Genomic DNA, 23251 nt, shown 5'->3' on the forward strand with positions numbered 1-23251 from the left:
GAGAGCAAGAAAGCCCCTCCTACAGGACCTGTCACACTTATCTCAAGAATTCCACAACAGCAGACAGAAAAATCTCTTCATCTCCCCAACATAGCTAAGCCATCAGTCACATACTCTGGATCATGTGCTTTAACCTGAAGTATTGCAACCAGAACAATAACTATTGTGCGTATCAGAGACTGAGACACTCTTAAGCATAATTAATTAGAGCAAGTATGTTTGGTAACCCCATGTGACCATCACCACAATGCAAACCCTATTAGCATGGTAGGAAATGTAGCTCTGCAGAACACTTTACTAATATTGTAATTCACTCTCTTGCAACCAAATGATAAACAATGAAAAACATTTGCAAGAAAAAAAAACCTGTCAGTACTCAGAAAATGTATTTAATTTCAAAAAGGACAAAAAAAACACTGCCAATCATTGTCTAAGTAGAGGTAATTTAGGACCTTAACCATCAAAATCAGCAACTTAATCATACTTGACATAACACACCCCACTTCTTGTTACTATAACTTTAAGATAAACTAGAACAGTGAGTCCTTTGATACCAGACCTGCATATACTCAGTTTGGCAGATGAAAACAACTGCTCTGTAAATGACTCCATTACACCAGGGTGGTAACTGCATCTTAGCGAGAAGTTTTAAAGAATGAATTACAAATACACATTTCTGCTATAAGCAACATAAAAGTTTAATGCAAAAAGTATTTACTTTTGAACTTAAAATCATGATTCGAATTTCATTTTAAGTAAATAGATAAATAAATAAATAAATAAATAAATAGAAGTGAAAGTTACCTGCGTAAACAGCTGCTGGCAGCATTTTCACCTTAAGGGCTTTCATTTAAGTACTGTTAAAGCATGATTGGTATGAAAGACAGCATCGTGTGAGCCTGGCTGCTGATCTTATCAGATTTCTTGACGTTACCTTTGCTTGATAAATGATTTCTTTGTTTCGCCATAAGCATAAAAAGAAATCCTCATGTGTGTTTTCCTTTGGTGTTTCCTGAATCCTTCCAGCACAGTGAAAATGGGACAAACACTCTGATTATGACGACAAAGTATCATTGTTATCATTATTTATTTAAAATTTCTCCAGTGCTGTCCAAATCCTTAAGTAACAAGAGGAGGATATCATCATTTGAATCTCATTTTAATGTCGAGTTAATAATAAGTAAATGCCAGTTCAAGGAATCTTGAATACATAACAAGAGCAAAATCTTGCTCTTAGTCCTTTTCCCCATACGATTCTGCAGGCTAGCTGCACAATTTAAAGATTCGTCAAAAATGTATTGATCAGGTGTCTCTTTGGGACAAAAATGGCACCTAATAACTCTAAAATTAAAAAAAAAGTCTTTTTAACTGATCTTGTCCTTTATATGTGAATACATTGCTCCTCACAAAAAAAAGTCTACTTTCTTTTCCAATTTCAAGTATCACTCATTCTGAAAAATATGCTGCCTGATAAGTAGCAAAGAGCTGTTGTGCTGCTGCATGCTGTGACTCTGTTTATCTGACACCTGCCTGCCCATTGGCAGTGGTATGAGGCACACAGCATCTGTATAAATGCTGAAAACAGGGCATCTCCGGTGGTAGACAATATATATTAACGAAAAAAAAATCTAAATTTAAAAAACTAACTTTGTTGCCCTCACATAACGTTCATATCTCGCGCAGGGTGACACGAGACCCTGACAGAGTGATAAGATGGTGATGATGACAGCGCGTGCCTCTCCCCGCCTTCACGGAGGAAGCAGATTGCGTCAAACCTGCTCCTCCTCTCCCATTCGCCGTTGAACGTTTCCCATCCCTCACAGGAGCATCGACAGGTAACTGCAATGTCGCATTTATGTTGTGTTAAAGATGAAAGGGGTTTTAACGGCTTTCTTACATTTATAATATATGGACGAGCTCTAAAAGGTAGGCTGTTTGTTGATTGAAGGGTTTAGGTTGGGGCTGCTGAGTTTGATTCCATAGGTGGTGAGTAGATTAAGTCGGAATTCTTTTAATATTTCTTGTAATATTTTCAGAGTAGCTGCTCTGTAGAGTGAGTCTGTTGTGCTGTTAGCCTCTCGCTGTTATGCGCAGGGTGCTGTGGTTTGTCACATCAGCAGGCTGCACGGACCGCTATTATGAATATTCCAATCAATATGACGCTCTGAGAAATCACAGCTTTTACACTAACACACTGATAATCGATCAACGTTGAGCACGTACTTTTTAGAATGAAGAATTGAGTGTATTTGGGCTTAATGTGTCTTTTTGTGTGTTCATAAATGTGTTTATACTTGTGTGCGCATGCGCATGGCTGCGACTACATTTTCTGTAAGAGGGTATCCTAATTGAACCCTGGCTTTACTCCCTCCAAGGATTTTTGCTCCTGAGTTAAATATGAGACTGTTATAAAGTATTTCAGATGTTTATTGTTTCCTGGAAAAAGAAAAAGCCAGAAATAGAATTGTAAGAAGGTTCACCACTTAATTTTCTGTCTTTTTTTTAATAATAAAAATGTTCAAATATAATATGCTTTGCTGCTGTTCTGTTTCATACATGTCTTATAATAGAATTTTTATGAACTGTTTAATACAAAGGGAATTCTGGAAATGACTTTTTGTTTTCAGGAACTTTAAAAAGTCCCACTTTCTGATAAATGGTGTCTGATGTGTATGAGTGTAAATTTGAATTTAAAGTTTGAACAGAAACAGTTGACACTTTCCTCTCTGCTTCAGGATGGAGGCCCTGATAAATGACTGGCTGTGGCAGGAGGAGTACTGGTTTCCTCCTGGTTTCGGTTGGCGGGACATTGAGATGAAGGAGAATGAGGGCCGCTATCCCCTACCCAGGGATCTTATCTACACACTTCCTCTGGCTTTTGCCTTTATAGCTTTAAGATACGTCTTTGAGAGGTAAGAAACCTTACTCCATTCTAGCTGAACCATGACATCAAGGATGCAAGATCTTTGGTTTTCCTTTTAGTCATACACTATGACAGCTGCTGGACTAGTAATTTTTCAAAGTTCATGGTGGATCCACAGCTCAAATGTCACGTGAGTGACTGTGTTTCAAGGAAACAGTGAAGCATGGTGTTTTCTTCTTTGTTTGGAGCTGACTTCTTATTTCACCTGCACTGGCCATGCTGGTTGGCAAAATCCTGCATGTGTGGCTCAGGATAATGGCTCCTTTATCCTTCATTAGATGGAGGGCGTAGATTAGATAGCCAGTGCGAGGCAGGCATCATGAGTAGACAGTTTTTAGCTGCTGACTGCGTGAAAGTCCCCTCTCCCCCTCAGGGGAGTTAAATGCAGCTCTATACAATGTGATGTACATGGTGGAGTGAGAAGGAAGAGGATCGAAGCTGAGTGAGTTTCACTGAGCTAAACTCATGTTAAACACTGCTCATATAATCACACTGCCTTTTGTTGGCCAAACTCTGAAACCTTGTGAAGAAATAAACCCACCACCAGATGGAAAGATTTTACCTTGAATCCCCAGCTGTGCTTGTTATAAGAATCATACTGAAGCACCTAGAGACTCACTTAAAAAGGTCATAACATTTCTGTGCTGGAAAAGAAACATGAAATCTTATCCTCAGTGTGAAACGATGACAATGGGAATACCTAAAAACAGGAGCAATAAGTGAAGACTTTTTGTCATCCTCAGAAAGAAATGACATGATGAAAACAAACCGCTGAGGCTGACCTAAACCATGATGTGGGAAGCTTGAAGACCCATATTTGATAAACTAAATTTTAGGGATGCACGATACTATCGGCACAATATCGGTATCGGCTGATAAAAGCTTAAAAACACGTTTATCGGTATCGGCAGATATGAAAATTTCTGCCGATAGGCACAGCCGATAAGGTGCTATTCAGTTAGGATTATTATTATTTTCCATCTGAAAAATAAGCTCCTTAAATAAAATGTAGCACTTCATTTATTTGCACTGCAGAGCTCTGTGTCTGTCACCAGGTTGTTACAGTAGCTCTAAAATAATCAAATGCAACTTGGTTATGTTTAAAAATGCATTGTACATTTAAAGTTCATGTGATCTAAAGAAATTATTTTTCTGTATTTCAATACTGAATGTCTTGAGTTTGAAAAAATAATACATTTCTTATTTATGGTAAAATCAAATGTTTTTTGTCTGTTTTATGTGTGTTTCTTAAACAAATAAGACCGTCACAATAAGAGTAACATATATATTCCAGTACAGGATAGACTTAGCTTTCTTTACAGTGAAAAAAACAAACAAACTTGTGAATATCGGTATCGGTATTGGTAACGGTATCGGCCAAAAAGGGTTTCGATATATCGGCATATCAGATATCGGCAAAAATCCAATATCGTGCATCCCTACTAAATTTGCAACAGTTAATAAGCCTTAGTTGTAGGTATCCCAATTCAAATCAAAATATTTTAATTTAAAGCTTTATTACTTGGAGCAGGACGTTCGCAGAAACCAGGACATAAAGGTGAAAACATTTATTTTGCCATAGGCATTGTATTAGTTTAATACATTGATATTTGTGGCATTGAGGAGTGTGTGACTCAAGCTCTTACTAAAACTAGGCCACTTTAAAGTCAACATCAGGGTTGCTTGTACACTAACTAGTTTTGCTGGTAGCAGATTGAAAGGATGTAGGGTCATATGATGGATGTATTGATAGGAGGCTTGTTTTCTTATCAGATGGTCCAAAAGTTGAAAAACTGCGTGAGCTAGCTTTTCAAAGGTTTGTGTGAGATTAGAGCCATTGTTTTGTTTGGAGTCTTGTGTGTAAATCTTTCAGAGAGTAATTAGCCGTGCTGTATGTTTAGTGGTGTTGCTCGCAGATGAAGGGTCAGAGCGTATTGTGCTGGATACCAGCATGCACCTGACAGTGAAGGATTAGTGAGCTGTCAGTCAGCCAGGTGTTGAAAAGGTGTCTATTTGATGATCCTGGTCCGCAGCTGTTGTATAAAGGTGGTGTGAGTGTGTGTGTGTGTGTGATGGAGGTTTCTGTAATTGGAGAACATGTTTGTCTCTGTAAAGCTGACCTGACCTTCTCATTCTTTCTGATCTCCCTCTCCTTCCCTGCCTACTTTGGGATAATTATCTCTGAGCTTAAGTTACACATATGTTATTAAGCGCGTGCTTGCAGACACACACTTTTATCTAAACATCTCACCAGTGACGCTTTGCTCTTGTTCCTCACTGTGGCTGTCTGACTGTCTGTTGTGCATAACAGGCACACATGCAGATCAAGTGTCTCTTGATGCCATATCAGCTCATGACGAAGCTGTCTGGCTTAATGTCACTACAGGCCCGTAAGAGCGGCACTGCAGGCTGTCAGGAGCCACATAATGAGATATCTTGTTCGCTGCCACTCTAAATTGGACCCTGTTGGGATCACATCAGACAGCTGTTGATATCATCCAACTTTAATCCCTCAACAACTATAATCTAGTTTTTAAAAGTATCACGCTGAGTGATGACTTTTTTTATTCCCATTTTCCCTCTTTGTTTTCTGTCCTATCAGGCTCATTGCAGTCCCATTGAGCAAACGTTTAGGTGTGGAGGACCGGATTAGGATTCGAGCCGCCTCTGTCCCAAAGCTGGAAACCTTCTACAAACAGAACAGACGGCAACCATCGCAGGTTTGTATTTCCTATTTTATTTTTCCTTAATTAGCCTTAAAGTTTTTTTTAGAATAGAATAGAATAGAATAGAATAGAATAGAATAGAATAGAATAGAATAGAATAGAATAGAATACAAAATACTGAATTTAATCCCAAGGGCAAATTTAGGAGTCACTGCAGCAATCAAGAAACAAAAGTAAGAAAGTGTATAGAAAGTGCAAAAAGGTCCATAAGAAAACAGATGATGACAGCTTGTCCACCATTCTCCAGTTCAGCCAGCCTCCACCTCCACAGGGTCCAGGACTGAGCTTCTTCAGTCATGCTCCATCTCTGTCTCCTAGATCCTGTCTGCTCACAGCAGGTGAAGCTCTTTCAATGTGGTGTTGGTGTCCATTGTTAGCTCTGTTCGCCATGTCTGTGAATAGCATGATGCTACTCTGCCCTCTGGTATTCTCTCTGTTGCTGTGTTAGCAGAGCTAGCTCGTTCATCTTATTGAAGATAGATCGTACGTTCCCAACAACGATGGATGGAAGGACAGGTCCATGTCGTCACTTCTTAGCTCACACCTGAGAACCAGCACATCGTCCTCACCTCCTTCTCCTCACCTTGTGGGAAGACATCAGGCCTTACACCAGTTAGCATTGACATGCTACAGGCTGCTAACAGCTGAGTTCACATGTAAACAATGCAGCCATGGTTACATGTCGGATGTCCAGACAAACACTGGAGCAAAAATAGAAAATATCACTGAAAACACAAAAAGTTTGGTGTCCATGACCAACAAATGAACCATACAAAGAAATGACGGACAAAAAAGAGACAAAAAATTACAACAGACAAAGCTGCCACAACAGGCAACCACAACCAACAAGGCGGTGCCCAGGAACTATTACTTAAAAAAAAAAAAAAATACTTGAATATTTCAGCAGTGTTAGCCAGCCTTCATCTTGTAGACCTTGATTATTATTTGCTAAAAGTGACATTTAAAAGAAAGAGTGAATGAGTTCATGATCTTTGTTTTAAGAAAGAAAAAACACCAGTCTAATTCCAGCCAAGATGTTGAAGTAATTGCAGGTGAAAATCCAAATATAAGGAAAACAAAAACACAACATAGCATAGTAATGTTTTGTTGACTGAATCACAGATGTACTGATAGTCATTTCATCACTTCCTGTGCTTTGACCTTGCAGTTTTCAATACAGTTTGTCTGTGTGTGAAAACCAAAGCATCTTGCTACAAGAGCTTCATTGTGTGTCAGTCAGATGAGTTGGTGGCTGTGTTAAAACAAGGAACTGATAAGAAAAGGAAGTATGAACTGATTCATGTGATTCACTTCAGAGGCACCACAGAGGCAAAAGGGTGTCATGTTGCAAAGGTGCATACTCAGTCTCACATAAGGTGTGTTCTCTCTACGATGCAAAGTGATAACTACCTCCCAACAGCTCCCACAACCGTAAACTGAGTTTTCTCCTCAGCTGTCTTAAGCAGACGTTATTGCCATGTTTGGCATTTTTCAAGATACTTATCACAGTTTGTGCAAGAAAGAAGTTTCAGTCTGTCCTGAATCAGTGAACAGGTGCAGGAAAGTCAGAAAGAAGTTCACATGAATCTTCTCCAAACTCTTCTGGCTTTTGTTCGGCATTGCATCAGTGGTGATTGAACAAGAAAACGTGTTTGGCCTTATACAAATCCATCATCTTCTTTGTTTGCTGGTGCGCCTTCATGTAGTGTATATTCAAAGCAATGATTTGCATGTGGCAAAAAGCAGCAGCTGAAGCTTCTGTTTGACGCCATGGTTGACACCAGGAAGAAGGCACATAACAGAAACCCTGAACAGTCCATACATTTTATGGACGCATAATGATTGGGAACATTTTTACAGAATGATGAAAGTAATGTGATATTTTATTGTAAGGAGAATTTGCTGAACATGGGTAATGGGAAATGGGGAAAGAAATAAAGAGAGAGGAGAAAGAATGAGGCTGAGTGAGCGTTTATGGACTATTTAAGCTATTAAAGAATCATGTAACTGTGATCCTTTCATTTCGGCAATTGTAAATTAGCACTACAATTTAGTCCCCGAGCTACAGCCAGCTCTGCTATTGGTCTCCAAAAAGTTTTACATCCTTCCCTATTTGAAAGTACCACAACATACAGACCATGCAGGACATGAGCGAGAGAGCATGAAATGAGAAATGAGAGCTGACACGAAAACAAACGATACAATAACAGCATGTAAACACAGACACATATTGATCATATTGATCATATTGATCCAAATAACGAGAAATTTGTTTGTCCATTGACTTGTCAGAGGGAGTAAAGCTCTCACACAGCTACAGACAGCTGTTTCAGCTCAAAGTAAACACGTGTGTTGAGTTTCATTAAGAAAAAGAGCATGAAACATCAGAAGAAGTGTTGTAGTCGTGTTACAGACTCATCGGTAAAGTACAGTGGTAGCTTTACATTTATCATTGAAGGAGTCCTTATTTTGACAGGTCAGGTATGCAGCTTGGTTGACGTGTATCTTCCTGTAATAAAGTAATCGCACAGCTGTCAAGAGACATCAGCATGAGCTCCTGCTTGTAAAATCCCACATGTGAAATATTGCATCTCAGGGAATGAGAGAGCAGCAGGCAGCAGGAAACATCTTTAACTTGTCTCAAATGTTAATAAAAGTCTAACCCTACAAGAAGCAATTGAGTGTGTGTGTGTGTGTGTGTGTGTTTACAGAGTGAAGTGGTGGCCTTGGAGAAGCAGTGTGGACTATCCCACAGAAAGATCCAGACCTGGTTCAGACACAGAAGGAACCAGGACAGACCCAGTAACACTAAAAAGTTCTGCGAGGCCTCGTGAGTCTTATAAGTCCTTAGCAAACTTTATGTGTCTTGGTTGAAGTGCATCGATCTAAAGCAGGGAGGGAGAGCTTTGTTTTAAGAGAACCCCCTCCATTTTTTAATTCCATAATCCTACAAAATGTTGTAAAATGCCTCATTTTGAGTGAAAACATAAGATTAATCTGTACAGGAAAAAAAAGAGTGGCTTCACTTGAGGTGTAATCCTCCTTTTTTTCTTTTGTTTGCTTGTTTTTTCCTCCACAATTTCATCCCTAAAATGTTGGATTGACACCTGTCATATTCATTCAAGTACTGCTACAGCACATGCCCCTTTGATTTCTTTTCTTTTGGTAATACTTATCTTTAAATCTAATGTATACCACAGCCATTAACACGTGATGGTGTTTATCTTTGTCTGGACAGCTGGCGTTTTGTCTTCTACCTCGCAGCATTCACTGCAGGGCTTGCCTCTTTAATTAATGTAAGTGTGTTTTTAAAAACACTACAGAGGAATTGTGTAAAACTAACTAGCGATAAGACGTTGCTTTTGTGTGGTAGCATTGATACATTGCTTGGAGTCTGTTTAATTTTATAGGTTTGAGTTAACTTTAAGCTTTAAGCTTGTTTGGTTGAAGACTGATGTTGATTTTGGGGTTTTTCAGACTCCTTGGTTCTGGGATGACAGAGAGTGTTGGAAGAATTATCCCAAACAGGTGAGCATAAAACGGCAAGACTTTGGCCTAAAAAATGTAGTTAATGTATCATATATGTTTGCTTTTAGCCTAGTGGTTAAATCTCATGCCCAGTGTACAGATGCTGAAATCCTTCAAGTGGTTTCAGGTTCACCCTGTAGCTACTTGCATCTTTATTACTCACTAAATAACAATTAGTTTGGTAAAAAAAAAAAAAAAGTTAAGTGTTCAGTAAATGTATATCCATTTGTGAAGCCTCATACACCTTTTTGTTCAAGCTGTTTCCAACAAAAGTTTTGTCCCATTCTTTTCTAATTATTAGCTGGAGCTGAACATTTGTTGATGTGAGGCTATTATTTTAAAAAGGAGCAAAAAAGTTTTTTTAGATTTTTTTTTCTCCTGACATTTGTTCACATTCACTTTCAGTAACGAAAATATTGCTTAATTTACGGCCCTCATTAGACATCAGACTTTGACTCTGGCATAGCTGGAACATTAGCTCTTACATTCAGAAGAATAGTGAGTAGGAAACAATGTTTGGGAGGAACTTAAAAACAAAGTCTTTAGTGTGTGTGAAAGGATTTAAAGACAGTAGACTTTGTTTTTGACAAACTTTGTTCAGTTCATTCCCTTACCTCAGACCCTAAAATCTATTCTTCACTTCTCTTACAGTTTTTAAGCCAACATCTCTGCTATGTTTGTGACAGTTAGTTATGCCTGCAGGTCTGCATTCCTCTGCAGAAAACCTCCTTTCCCTGTGGGGTCATGGCCTTGAACAGCAAACACTAGAAAAAAATGTAAAAAGGCCTGTAGTATCTGCAGTTTGACTGATTACAGCTCCTGCGGGCAACACTAACCCTGACTTTTTTTGTCCTTGTCTGAGGTCTTATGGTCTCTGACAGCGAGAAAGGATGTGTTTTCAAAAGTTAAATACCTCAGTGGACTTCCTGCTATTGTGGTGCTTTAGACTTTGAATGCTGGGTGTTCTGCACGAGGTGTTTAGACTCGAGATAGTGCAGCAGCATCCTTTGAATAAGAACACTTTCTCTTTGAGAAACACAATCACTGCTTTGATAGTATTCACTTTGGTTTTTAAAGGAATGTTAAAGAAGTGTAATCATCAAGAAGTCTTGCTTCACTGCTGTACACAGAGAACACCTCAGGGCAGGAAGCTAATTCTTTTTTCCCTTAAGTAATTGTGTTTCATATCCATGTGTTTGTAAGTCAAACAAATGCCAGGATTCTGACATAGCTCTTTGATTTTAGCGTTTCCTCTTGATTCTTAGAACAAAATGACAATTTCATGTCAAGTTGAATAAAATAACAGCCAAGTTTTCAACTTTTCATCTGTCAAACAGCTAATGTTAGCACTCAGCCCCCTCTTTCTTCACACAAAATTATCCCCTCAGGTCCTATCTTATCGTATGAGACAATAAAAAGCAAATGTTAGCATTCAGCCACTTCCTCCTGGCTATTGTTGCCGTATGCTAGGAAGTGGCGCAATGCTAACATTAGCTTTTGATTGCCTTGTACCAAAATATTAAAGCTATATAGCCAACAATTATGTTGAAAAAGAGGTGGTTGAATGCTAACATTTGCTGTTGTCTTGCGTTAACTAACCACAGTCTGGTATGTTCTTTTAACTCAAAATATGACACATATCACTCTTTTACTTTGAGTAATGATGCAGTTTCTCAGATTTCCTATGTTTATTTGACACACACCAAAAATAATTTGTAACATGTGTGTAAAGTTAAAATATAACTTGCGATCTATAACTCGTTTTTTTTTTAGCAAAAACTTAAAGAAGGAGCTAAAGTCAGTCTTCTAAATGAGTTCATTCTGCTCTCATAGCAACAGTACTGATGCATAGTTTACCATTGTGAGGCTACACGCGTAGGCAGCGTAGGCAGAAGCCACATACCTCTGAATGTATGTATGTATGTTTATGTGATTGATTGTTTCTCTCTTCCTGTCTTCTTCAGCATGTAGCTGAGATCCATCAGTGGTATTACATCCTCGAGATGGGCTTCTATTTATCCCTGCTGTTGTCTGTGTCTGTGGATGTCAAACGAAAAGTGAGTGTGACCTCCTGCAAAAAAAAAACAGTGTTCAAATTCACCAAGTAACTTACAGTCGGTTTCTTTTTGGAAAAAAACAATATGAGCTGGAGCTGTAGACTGCTTGTCAAACAGCCAAAACCCTAAGCTGAATTATGTCATCACTTTCTCTGTTTTTTTGGACCATGTAATCCTAATGTTGCTTTCTCACATGATTAAACCAAGCACAGATTATGGACTGGATTATCTGATATTACATCACAGTTTTGCAGACTTTTCATTTGCTCTCAAATCTGAGTGCTGCTGGATTTCAAGTCCCCAGTACCAGATTAGCACACACTTTTACATTCACGGATATAGAAAAGAAAATATTTCTATACCTTTAATTTATTCAAGTATATACAAAAAAGATACAAATGTGCTTTAGCTAGGAGTAGCTGCAGCTTTAATTCTTCGAAAAGAAAAAGTAGCTGTGTGTGATCTAGCATCAGCCCCAGAACTGCTGATCAGTGATATCTGAGTATGCGGCACAACAATAAATCAGTCACAGTGATTTGTAAATCTACTCTCCTTGTTCTTGGACATTACTGATGAAAAAGACCACAGGCGGAGAGGTGCTGACACCTTGGTTTTGCTTCTGTGCAGCTGACTTCTGCTGTGTGGTCTCTGTGTGTTTTTGTGTGTTTGTCAGGATTTCAAAGAGCAGGTAATTCATCACATCGCCACCTTATTCCTCATTGGCTTCTCCTACTGCACCAACTTTGTGAGGGTTGGCACTCTGGTGATGCTGCTACATGACTCTTCTGACTTTCTTCTGGAGGTAAATAAGAAGAACCTCAATTTTAATCTGTGCGAATTTGATCTTTCTGTTGTATTTATTAGAACTCACACATTGCGCCTTTGCTTTATGCTTATCATGACAACATCAGAGGACGTAAGGGCAAAAACGACCCTGACTCTGTATCACAAGTTTGAGAAAAGGAAAGATTAAATCAGCATTTACATTGAATGACTTTTGTTGGAAGTCTGCATTGAAGTCAGCAGGAAGTTGACTTGAATAAAGCCATTGTTAGTGTAATCTTTAACTCAAAAGCATTACAACCCTCTACCCTGTACAAACTGAGTCATGAATTGAAAAGCATTATTGTCTGCTGCCTGTAAACATAAAAATACCCATTGTGGCTGTAAAATCATTATCTTAAAGCCAGTGTGTAGCTTCATTGTCTTTGGCTTCATGTAGCTGATTTTCCTGGTTGCAACATTTCACTGATAACATCAGAAAACTTACAACTGTCATCTCAACAGTGAGGAAAGTATGTAGAACCAGACGTGTGACCTTAGACGTGACTGGGTGTAGTCTGGCACAGAAAAGGACAATATGGGTGTCATGTTCAGACAGAAAATCGATTCAACAGATAATTTCAAGACTAGTGTTATGTTTAAATGACACAGTTTAATTTAAAGTTGATTTTTTAGTTCTCTAGTTAGATAAAGAATTTGTCCTGCTCTTGTGCTCGCCCTCTGCACCCCCATGCGTGTAGAAAAGAATGATAAATTTATGCTGGTTTGGTTATTCTTTCTTCCATTTTGAAATCCCTGATAACTAACAGTCATGATTTTCTTCTGATAGTCTGCCAAGATGTTCCACTATGCTGGCTGGACGAGGACATGTGACTCGCTGTTTGTCATCTTCGCTTTGGTCTTCCTGGTGACAAGGCTTGTGGTGTTACCCAGCAGGTGAATAAAACTAGTAGAATAATTAGATTTCATTTATGTTTTGTCCAATGTTAACACTGTTCTGGATATAAATGACATCTTTACACCAAGGTTATAATAGTTAACTAAAACGAAACAAAAAACGAAAAGTAAAATTTAAAATACATTGCAGTTAACTCAAACTTATAAAAACTAGAAAAGAAACCAAAAGTGATAAGCAAACTAAAACTGTATCTTGTGTTTACAAAACTAACTGAAACTAACCAAAATTTAAGACAAAATACCCTTTGTTATAGTTTTTGACAATACTAATAGCCTTTAGGATTTAAATTAATCCGACTCATTTTCCCGTCCAATTTTAGACAGTTTTAGGCAGTTGTCAGTGCCGCACAGCACCATCATAGCGGCGTATAGGGACGAGCTTGTTTACTGCACTGACTGGCTGTGTGCTGTGCTGCGGCGAAACGTTACAGAGTCCAAGTTTTTATTTATTGAAGCTCATATTATATTGTTTTTTACAATTTATGTTTATATTATTTTTATGTAATTTATGTTAACATTATTTTATATAATTTATGTTTATATTTTTTATACTAAATTTATATTATTTTCATGTGTTTAAGGCAGCAGCCAACAGTTCAGTATCAGCATTGACTGAGCACTGAGCACTATGTTGGACTGGAAAATAAACAGTATGACAAAATATTTACTCTGACTTTTTTGAATCCTGCACCTGGTTAATAAGGTATGAAAAAACTAAAACTAAACTAAAACTAAGCCTTGTTGTAAAAATAAAAACTAAATAAAAACTAGAATGCCTGCTCTAAAACTAATTAAAACTAAACTGTAATGGAAAATAAAATGTCAAAACTAACTAAAACTAAACTATAATGACAAATCCAAAACTATTTTAACCTTGCTTTACACAAAGTCTTAAATTCAACAAATGTTTTATTCAATCATCAGTTGTTTTTCAACCTTGTGTCCTTGATTAGCATTATTCTGAAAGCTGTTGTGTTGGAAATGTAATGGATCTGTCATGTTGTGCTGGATCACTCAACTGTGTCCATGTCCTCTCACATTTCCACAAGCATCTTCCCCCTCTTCTCTCTCTGTCCCACTTACTTCACACCCCTGGTCAGTTTCTTAGCAGAGTCCAGCAGGTTTACAGTAAATTGCAAACATTGATGTTAACTGTTGAGAAAAAAGCACGTCAGCAGAGATCAATAAGCTTTCAGCCACGCTGGAGAAGGTACTGTAGCAAAACTAAATCTTCCTCTGTTTGCTTCCCAGGGTGATCTATTCAACCCTGGCTGTTTCTCTAAACTACTTCCAGGCCTTCTTTGGTTATTATTTCTTCAATACCCTGCTGTTAGTGCTGCAGGCACTGCACATCTTCTGGGCTTATCTCATCCTGCGCATGGTCTACAAGTTTGTGTTCCTGGGCAAGGTGAGGAGAGTGTGGAAAAAAAAAGAAAACAGCAAGGGACTGTTTCCATAGTTACTTTAGCACCACTAATTGTTTATTCCCTTTCTTCTACTAAAGGTGGAACGTGATGAGCGTAGCGATGAGGAGAGTGAGGTGGAAGAGGAAGAGAATGAGCCTGGAGAGGAAGGCGATGAGTGCAGCTGGGAGCAAAGAAAGGGAACAATCAACTCCAAACTGGCATCGCTGGCTAACAACTGTGTCCTGAACAACCTGACCAACCAGAGGAATATTAATAGCAGACTGCCCAAAGCCAGATAGTGGAGCTGCCTCGATCAACGCCCACCAAGACTCATAAAAAATAATATTTACTTCTGCCTTTTCAGGACAAATTTATAACTGACATTATGAAACTTGTGGCTTTATGAACATCTGACATGGTCCTATGAAGATTTCAGCTGAGGGTAAGTCTACATCCTGCACATCTTGAAAAAAGATCAAGCACAGATGATTGTAAATCTGCACCCCAAGCATTATATTAGGAAGGAACACTATTATTACTCTTAGCAGTAGGTCAGAATTCTGTCAAAGTGGATGAAACAAAGAGACGTCTCACTTACTCCATGTGTTGTATGCAGATTTTATATTTATTTTCAGTGTACTATAAAAACTGGTTTGTAAATACATCAGGGTGGCTGTTATGATGAGTTTTTACTTTACATCAGTCAAAAAAAGATAACTTAATGTTTTTATACAATAACAAAATATTGTAACATGAGCTATGGTATGTTTAAAACAGAGGCAGAAATTAATCATTCAATTGCAAATTTGTATCCACAAATGCATTAGGTTGATTATGCATAGATCTGAAGTCATGTCACAGAAAACTTAGTTGACAACCCACTTTATACATATTTTTTTAGAAAGTTTTTATGTTGTGTGTTATTTAAACTCTCCTGCAGAGGCCCTTAAAGATGTTTTTTTCTGATATATGATTTGTTTTTGTTTTTTTCATTTACGTTTAAAGATAACTTTTTACTAAAGCTATGGCGCCCCCTGGTGGAAAGAAAAAAACATATCCTATAGAGAGGGCACTTCCAGTGTTTTAGATTTATTTAAGACAAAGAAAATTAGCAAGTATACATATTGAGTTTAATTCTTTGTGTGATTTTTTTTCTTCACTGATATCACCATGACGGACAGCATGAGGTTTGGATGAGGTTTTTCTTTTAAGTGTGCACTGCTGGACTTTAGTTTTGTGCCTTGGCTGCTGTTTTTACATATTATTGGGGAAGCAATCAAGTTTTTTTTTAGCTCTTTGTGCTAGCTGGATTGTCATCACTGGACAAATGTACACACCAGGCCTTACTGTGACTGGTTTCACTATTTTGCTTGAAATATTGGTGAGGCTGCTTGAAGTTGAGAAGTTGAGACACAGTTGCTCACAGATGGGCATTAATGGTATGTGATATATTTATAGACATCTTTGTTGTATCCAAAGGTTATAACGCTTTATCCGATAAATAAATGTCACACTGAAATGTAAAGAGGATTTTGAAAAGTTGATATTTTGATACTCCAAGACAGTGCTCGACTACCTTACTAGGACACAAATGTTGTTTAATTTTTAATGTATGTATTTTATCACAATAAAAGATGAGGCTCAGTGTCTGTAAACACTTTCCAGGGTGGAAAAAACCAACATAATCTTAAATATGTTGTATAATAGACAAGCAAAAAATGAAATTTATTTTTAGTAGAAAAGTGTTTTCTGTTTCCATATTCTTCATCTCACAGGAGGAGAAGTGAACTGAATAAAAGAAAGTTTGTAACTGGAGCTCACAGCACTAAGTGGGATTGAAGTTGTAGGGCACTTAAAGGGCTGATACACGGATTGTCACACTTGTTGCCCTCCCCCACCTTAACAATGCTTTTTTTTAACACAATTACTTAAAACTAGAGGGTCGGAAAAAAACTCCTGTTTTCCTGAAAGTAACACTTGACTTTTTTCTTATGAGTGCACATGGATGATTTATTGATTGTGTGTAAAGTTTTAATAAATAACTTCTATTGATATAAACTGCACTGCTGTCTTCTTGAAGTACTTTTTTAAACAAATTTTGAGTCTGTGCAAAACTTCACCCCAAGTCATGACACATTACATTACAGCCTCTCACAAAGTCATATAAAGTGCATTAACAAACAGAATTATGTAGGAGAGAACCACATTTAAACTTTTATGTAGCCATTCTCACTGTGACACACCCTCTCAGGGGGACGGAGCAGGGTATGGCATCATCCACTTCAATGCAGGTGTCAATGTAAGGGTCCATCAGCACCATGTTTGGGAATGCTTTGTTACTTTTCTTCTCACTGACCAGATACATTTGTCCACTCACTGTTGTACAGCCAGAGAAAAACTTTCTGTTCAGGAATTCCTCTTCAAGTAAGGTCCACTCATCTGTGTCGATGTCGAAACGCAAGGCTTGGCCTCCAAATAGGTAGAGGGCACCATTGAGTTCTGTGGCAACCAAATCATATCTGTGAAAATTACATAAGGATTTGAATTGTCAGAAATCTCACCCAGTCATGCTTTTAAAAGAATAAACACCCTGGAAAAAAAGTTTAACAATTACAGAGCAGTGGAGTCTTTAAATAACATAACAAAATCACTTACCGTGGAAATGGAGAATAGGAGACCACATCCCACTGGTCCTCCTTCACCACGTACCTCTGAATTCCACCATAAGCCTCCCCGTTTTCATCCAGGCCGCATGCCACATAGAGACAGGACTCTAGACTAGCAATGGCTGCCCTCTCCACGGCCCTCACCAGGGGACTGACTCCCTCCCAGCCCTCCTCTGATCCCAGGACCAGTCTCTCTACGTCAGCCACAAGCCCTTCATCCATACTGCCCCCGAGGACATACAGCACAGAGCCCTGCCCAATGGAGCAGTGGCTGTGCCTGGACTTCTTCAGGGCTGGTCCATCTACCCAGCGCTGGTTCCCACATTCGTAAATCCTGACCCAGTCCACACTGAACCACAGGACGTCCCGGAAGTGGCCACCTGTCACAACTACATTGTCTCCTGCAGAAAAAAAGAGGTCAGATAAGACAGGGAGTTCTAAGTGAAGAAACTTTCATTGAAAGTCAGAACAAAGTTTTATTTTCGATTTAGTTTATTATCTCCATTATCTCAGTCTCATAATTGAAGTCTTACCAACGGCAGCTACTGAGTACTGAGTGAGATTCTTCCTCTGCAGAGGTGAATGGCTCTGCCATCGACCACTGTGTGGGTGGAACTGGTTGAGTGCCTGTTGGTCCTGGTCATGGGGTCCCCCTAGTACAAAGAGGGTCTCTCTGGCCCTGATTCTCTTCATTGACCTGCCCTTTGTCCAAGATGCTGGGAAATGTTCATTCAGCATGCAGATGAGCTTAGCTCTGGGGTCAGAGCTTTTCATTCTAGTCAAGAGTTCAGTGAGAAAGGGTAAAGACAGCGACTCAGGCCTCACCAGCTCAATGAGCTCCATGAAGTGTTCTTCTCGTTTAGAGTCAAATGAAACCCATCGCAGGGTGGCTTCCAAGGCAAGATCATCCTTATGAATGGCCAGATCATCACTGGCAAGCAGGTCTGCTATGTTCTCCTTAGATAACGACAGGAAGTCCTCCTCAGACACAATAGCAGGAAAGTGTGTGAGCACCACCTGTCGTGCAGCCCTGTAGAGCTGAGTGCAGCCCAGCCTCCAAGCGTAGGCCATCATCCCCAGACAGTTACTGAGGTGCAGCTCCCGTTCCAGGAACTTGCAGCACAGCAGACGAGCTCTCTCCAGCTGTAAAAAATCTGCTGTCTCAAGTATACCTAGAACATTGTCTCTGTTCAAAGCTAGGCTGCAGGTTCTGCTGTATTCCATCAAAACACTGAAATGCTGCAGGCTCACACCTTTGATCTCAACTCTCCTTCTTCGACTCTCAACGCCACAGCCAAAAAACAGAGCCCTAAAGTATGGACTCAGGAGAGCCAGTCGGCGACGATTGACATAAAAACTCTCCCCTTCCACCTGCAGAGTCGCATCAGGGATTACATCAGGCTCGGAATCTCGAGAGTCTTGCACATGATGCGAAGATTCATCCTCCTGGAGTTTGTCTATCTGTTCAGACAAAACTGTGAATTCAAAATGCTGTGATTTAAGATCAATGTCCGCTCTGCAGGCCATGTCACAACAAACAGCCACAACAACCTCTTCTGCACACCCCCTTGTCCTCGTTCTGGTTTACAACCCACCAACTGTGTTATTAATAGAATTTCCCCCTGACTGTGCAGGCTGGATGCAACCAGTAAAAGGAGGTCAGTGCAAAGGCAGATGCTAATTTTAACACAAGCTAAGGCTTGAAAGATCATTCTGGGAGATAAAAAAAATGGAGAGCCTCGGATAATTAAAATTTGTTGAAAATAATCGTCAACTAAACAAATAACAAAACGAATGACGTCAGCAAGGCGCTCAAAGATTTGATTGGTTGAAGTTCGGTGGTCAGAGGTTGTACTTCCGTGTCAAACAGCTAACATGGCGGTGAGTCCGTGTGGTTTTCGTTTTCATTCAACCAAATATTTGTATACACAGTATTAAACATTATCAGAGGGACTCTGAGGCATGTCCTGTTTATTTGAAAAATGATCTGGCATGAAAAAAGAGCTATTTGGAAAACTTAAACCAGTTTATGTACTTTGCTAGCCCTTCGAAGCTAGCCTGTAGCTAAGTTAGTGTATGGACGCTGTTAGCTAACAATGTCTCAAAGTAGTATTTATCTCTCATCCTGCAGGATAAAGAAAAGAAGAAAAAGGAGAGCATCTTCGACTTGTCTAAATACATCGATAAGCCGATTCGTGTGAAGTTTCAAGGAGGTCGAGAGGGTAAATATGTTAATTGAATTGAAAGCTAATTAATTCAAGTTGAAACTAAACGTGTTTCCCGTGAAGACTTTGAACGCATCCCGAGTAAAATTTACGCTCTGTGCTCTGCGTCTCTCACAGCCAGTGGTGTGCTGAAAGGTTTTGATCCCCTGTTGAACCTGGTGTTGGATGGCACTATCGAATACATGCGGGGTAAGTTCAGTAAATACAACATTAAGCTAAAGATTGGCATGTTAGTATTGGAAATGTCAGACTTGTGAGCTGACCGACTACAACATAACTTATGAAAACTTTGTGGTTTCCACTGCTGTGCTCCTACACCTTTAAAAGAGTTTACATCAGTGTGTGCAGACACTTTTTATTTATTTATTCATAATTTTTAACACTGCACTGTTAATTTCACTGTAACCCATGTACTTGTTAAGTGGTTATGAATTGTGTTCAACTGTCTGTGTGATGCTTGTTTTCATCAGAGACATCATCTCTGTCTCCTGCCCAGGAACTATAGGGGTAAATTAAACAACAATCAACTCTGGTACTGCTATATGGCTGTACACTGTCCCTGTCAAAACAAACCAATATATTATTATACACAATAACCATAATCTGAATAAAACTTAAGCCCTCTGTGCCCCACCATTCATAAACGAAATATTCCCCATGTCCTATCAAATAGTAGAATAAAGACATCCTTTAAGAAAAGACAAAGCTAATACTGTGATTTCTAAGGTAGACCTTTGTAGTAATTGCATTTTATTATTGTCAAAAACTAAAGTGGTCAAAAGATCCATATCTGGAATTCAAAGAATTTCAATTCCTATATTATGACTGGTAATCAGAGTTCTCTACTTAGGGACTACAAAACCCATTATCATAAAAGGTTTAATTTCTAAATCTTAGTCAGAAATTGGATTGAACTCAATTGAATTACCTCATGTGGATTAATATTGTGCATATTGTTAAGTAATAATAAGCAGATGAAGCTATGTACAGGGTTTTAGCATAGAAGGTACAGAGACATCTGCTAGTTTGTAACACGTATAGCTGCTGTTATAAACCTGGACCAAAGCAAACTTCTAATTAACTGTTCTTATTACATATATGCAATTTAAATCATTCAAAGCCTTTGAGTTCTTTCTTCAATCTGTGACATGTTAAGAGATTTTACATTAATTTTCTGCCACTGCTTTACAGCAGCAAAAACAAATTCATTGTATGAAACATTTGCCGACCAGACAAAAAACTGTTTATTTCCTTCTTAAGTTTAACTGGCACTGTGAGAACTTATACAAATATAACACTTAGTAGAAGTGGCAGACTCATGTCTTTAACCCTTTCGTACATGCAGTCTGTAACCCTTTCATATTTGGAATATTAGCAATAACTCGGTTTTGCTTGTTAACACAGGTTACCCTTTAGAAATAGTATAGAAGTATGCTCATATTCTGTTTTTTAAACCCAGAACTCACCCCAGGGTTACTCCTTTCCTAACCCAAATATTTTGTCCATGTATACCCCATCGGGATATCCCCATCAAAAGGAACATTAGTTTGTTGTCAGAGCATGTTCTGTTTGCAAGGAATCTTAGTCTTTTGAGTACAGGAAGTCCACCCTGCTGCTGATGTTGCTATGGATACAGTAAGAAGAAGTGCAAGTGACGAGCATTGCATCATGATGATCCCTATGCGTTGCTGTGTTGATCGAGATACTATGTAAAAAAATTTCCCTTGACCCACGCTGATAGATCTAAAATCCATTTTTAGAAACTGGGTCAAATTTGACCCGAAACAGTTTGTAAGGTTAAAAGAATGATTGCCATCAAATAACTGATTAACCTAAAAGTGTCAGTGCTGCTTAACAACACAGGTCATTTAGCATTCCCTCGAAAGGCTAACATGGATTTACATTCAGCCCTGAAATTGCCCCTCTAGCAAACAGAAACTTTTTCATGTCTACAACACTTGTCCATCTTTGTTTGTCCAGATCCAGACGACCAGCTGAAGCTGACAGAAGACACCCGGCAGCTCGGGCTGGTGGTCTGCAGAGGAACTTCTGTAGTGTTAATCTGTCCTCAGGACGGCATGGAGGCCATACCCAACCCGTTCATACAGCAGCAGGATGGCTAACAGTATTTCAAACATACACGTACATTTGTGGACTCTTTTGTTGTTTAAATTTTTTAAAATGCAACAGTAATAATGTGTATGACAAAGCAAATTTCAGTTATTAAGAACCATATGTTGAGCAAAAAAAGGACATTTGAAAGGACTTCACTTTGGTTCCTGTCTTTGGTGTGCAGTTAGCATATATTTCAGTTGTAAAAAAAAAGCCCACAAAGTTGGCTTCTGTTAGAAAAAACATTTTCCTTTTAGAATAAATCAACTTTTTACTATTCTTCGTTGTTTTTGCTAAAAAAATAAATAAAATGATAATTTGATTTGAGTGTTGCTCTCTCTTGGATGTATGTGTGTGTGTTTGTAACTTTAAAATCTTAGCTTAGTGATTTATAATGTCTGTCAGGAAACTGAACAATTTGAGTTGTGTTCTATTTGCTGGACAGACTGGATTCAAACAGCTTCTTCTCTTCAATTACACCCAATATAGAATCTTGAACACTCATGTTCAACTCTGTCACCTGTTGTCTGTCTCACACTGTCATCACTACCTTAATTAACCAGGTAGAAACCATTGTAAAAGTTAGCTTTCCTGCATAGTCTAAAATGAAGACATTTAAACTACTGCAAATCGAGTTAAATGAATCAAATATGTAACATCTTGAAATGAACTATTTAGTCTTTTGTGTGAACTGTAGAATAAGTTAAACTCAAGACCACTTGTTTGGATGGCAGTATTTGATGTTGGTCTTCCAAAGTGTTTAAAGGGATGAAGAGATTGCTCTTGTGTGTGAAGATAAGCCATGGGAGGCTGTCTGAACACAAAGACCCATTGTTGCAATTACTATTTTCAGAAGGACACTTAAGGTAGGGTCCGGGAGGATTCGGAATTTTTAAGACTTCTCCTCTATTTAGCTGTTTTATTCTTACAAAAATTACAAGCCATCAGATCACAGGACCATAAAGACCAGAGGAGCTGGTTTGAATAACAAATACCAACAGAGTAAAAAAAATCTCAAAGCACACACTTCTTACTCTACTTCTGTTCTCCCTGTCAACTAAAGTGCAGTAGGCTACTCAGTCCCAGAGGAGACACTCTATCTGATAAGAGAAGCTGTAATCCTGGTAAAAGGACCTCAGTGGTCTGCCAGGTGTTGTGGGCCTGGCCATGCAGCCAGGAGTGAAGAGGTTCACCTTCTGCTGCTCAGTCACTGTGTCAATGGAGCGCAGATAGGAGGCAGCTGAGGGGGCTGCGGATTGGTGGACTCTTCAGTCCCAAACCCTGTTTTTTTGACATGCATATAATTTCTTTTTTACTCTTTATAGCAGCTCGTTACTTCAGGAGCAGTTGATGTTTGTTATTAACCGAAGATTATGGGAGCTTTGTGGATAAGTCTGTGCACATTTGGGTGTAACCAAAAGGATCGGGACCAACGGGAGGAGGGTCTGCCGGGGATTTCTAAAGCTGATTCTGCTCCTGAAAGTAAACTGAAAAGGTGAGCAAACAGCGGGACGGGCAAGAAACGCCCCTCGGCAGGTGAAACAAATAGCGGGCCCCTTGGTACTGTACCCTGTCTTTCTCCATCCATCTGGATTTTGGAGGACCTGCAGAACATCTTGGAGTCCGTGCTCAGAGGAATGAGCGCAGAAAGAGGTAAGTGGGTTCACCTCGGAAAATAAAGCCTTTATTGTTTGATGTTATCTGCTGTGATGCGCGCGAAGTTGCCCTGCGTAATTTGAAAGTTTAGTGAAAACCCCACTGTGTCCGCTTAGTTACTGAAACAACGTATTCAATTTAGGGACTGTCTCGTTGTCTTAATAGTGAGCGGTCTTGTTTTCTGCTGGCAATTTTGTGAGCGTCGGGCAACA

The 23251-nt window shown here is 39.0% G+C and overlaps 3 protein-coding genes across 4 annotated transcripts; 2 read left to right on the plus strand and 1 right to left on the minus strand.

Annotated features, from left to right (window-relative positions):
• Positions 1-1690: 1690 nt before the first annotated feature.
• On the plus strand, positions 1691-15040 carry LOC141789456 (ceramide synthase 2-like). 2 transcript variants are annotated; one of them, XM_074668863.1, is made up of 11 exons: positions 1691-1835; positions 2736-2912; positions 5526-5643; positions 8361-8479; positions 8888-8945; positions 9127-9177; positions 11142-11234; positions 11908-12036; positions 12847-12953; positions 14226-14382; positions 14479-15040. In XM_074668863.1, the coding sequence occupies exons 2-11, from the start codon at positions 2737-2739 to the stop codon at positions 14677-14679; spliced, it is 1209 nt and encodes a 402-aa protein (XP_074524964.1). In that variant the 5' UTR covers positions 1691-1835; position 2736; the 3' UTR covers positions 14680-15040. The 2 variants fall into 2 exon arrangements, with proteins under 2 accessions (XP_074524964.1, XP_074524965.1); XM_074668864.1 differs by having other exon boundaries at positions 1829-1926.
• Positions 15041-16381: 1341 nt separating this feature from the next.
• On the minus strand, positions 16382-18624 carry LOC141789455 (kelch-like protein 23). Its single transcript, XM_074668862.1, has 3 exons — positions 17580-18624; positions 17036-17447; positions 16382-16899 (listed from the first exon to the last, which is right to left on the minus strand). Exons 1-3 carry the CDS (start codon positions 18571-18573, stop codon positions 16596-16598), a joined length of 1710 nt encoding a protein of 569 aa, XP_074524963.1. The 5' UTR covers positions 18574-18624; the 3' UTR covers positions 16382-16595.
• Positions 18625-18771: 147 nt separating this feature from the next.
• lsm7 (LSM7 homolog, U6 small nuclear RNA and mRNA degradation associated) lies at positions 18772-21631 on the plus strand. The gene is made up of 4 exons (XM_074668865.1): positions 18772-18927; positions 19178-19268; positions 19389-19460; positions 21252-21631. The coding sequence occupies exons 1-4, from the start codon at positions 18922-18924 to the stop codon at positions 21392-21394; spliced, it is 312 nt and encodes a 103-aa protein (XP_074524966.1). The 5' UTR covers positions 18772-18921; the 3' UTR covers positions 21395-21631.
• Positions 21632-23251: the final 1620 nt, after the last annotated feature.

The sequence above is a fragment of the Halichoeres trimaculatus genome, unplaced genomic scaffold (assembly GCF_033239565.1).
Source record: "Halichoeres trimaculatus isolate MK-OKI-2021-1 unplaced genomic scaffold, fHalTri1.1 fHalTri1_scaffold_4, whole genome shotgun sequence".
NCBI lineage: Eukaryota > Metazoa > Chordata > Actinopteri > Labriformes > Labridae > Halichoeres > Halichoeres trimaculatus.

Excerpts from the sequence above, each read along its gene's own strand:
- LOC141789455 (XM_074668862.1), bottom strand. The coding sequence starts at position 18,573 with ATGGCCTGCAGAGCGGACATTGATCTTAAATCACAGCATTTTGAATTC. Across the intron at positions 17,448-17,579 it reads GTACTCAGTAGCTGCCGTTG|GAGACAATGTAGTTGTGACA; the intron begins GTAAGACTTCAA and ends TTTTTTCTGCAG. Across the intron at positions 16,900-17,035 it reads TCCTATTCTCCATTTCCACG|ATATGATTTGGTTGCCACAG; the intron begins GTAAGTGATTTT and ends TAATTTTCACAG.
- lsm7 (XM_074668865.1), top strand. Across the intron at positions 19,269-19,388 it reads GTTTCAAGGAGGTCGAGAGG|CCAGTGGTGTGCTGAAAGGT; the intron begins GTAAATATGTTA and ends CGTCTCTCACAG. Across the intron at positions 19,461-21,251 it reads CACTATCGAATACATGCGGG|ATCCAGACGACCAGCTGAAG; the intron begins GTAAGTTCAGTA and ends TTGTTTGTCCAG.
- LOC141789456 (XM_074668863.1), top strand. The coding sequence starts at position 2,737 with ATGGAGGCCCTGATAAATGACTGGCTGTGGCAGGAGGAGTACTGGTTT. Across the intron at positions 2,913-5,525 it reads TTAAGATACGTCTTTGAGAG|GCTCATTGCAGTCCCATTGA; the intron begins GTAAGAAACCTT and ends CTGTCCTATCAG. Across the intron at positions 9,178-11,141 it reads GGAAGAATTATCCCAAACAG|CATGTAGCTGAGATCCATCA; the intron begins GTGAGCATAAAA and ends TGTCTTCTTCAG.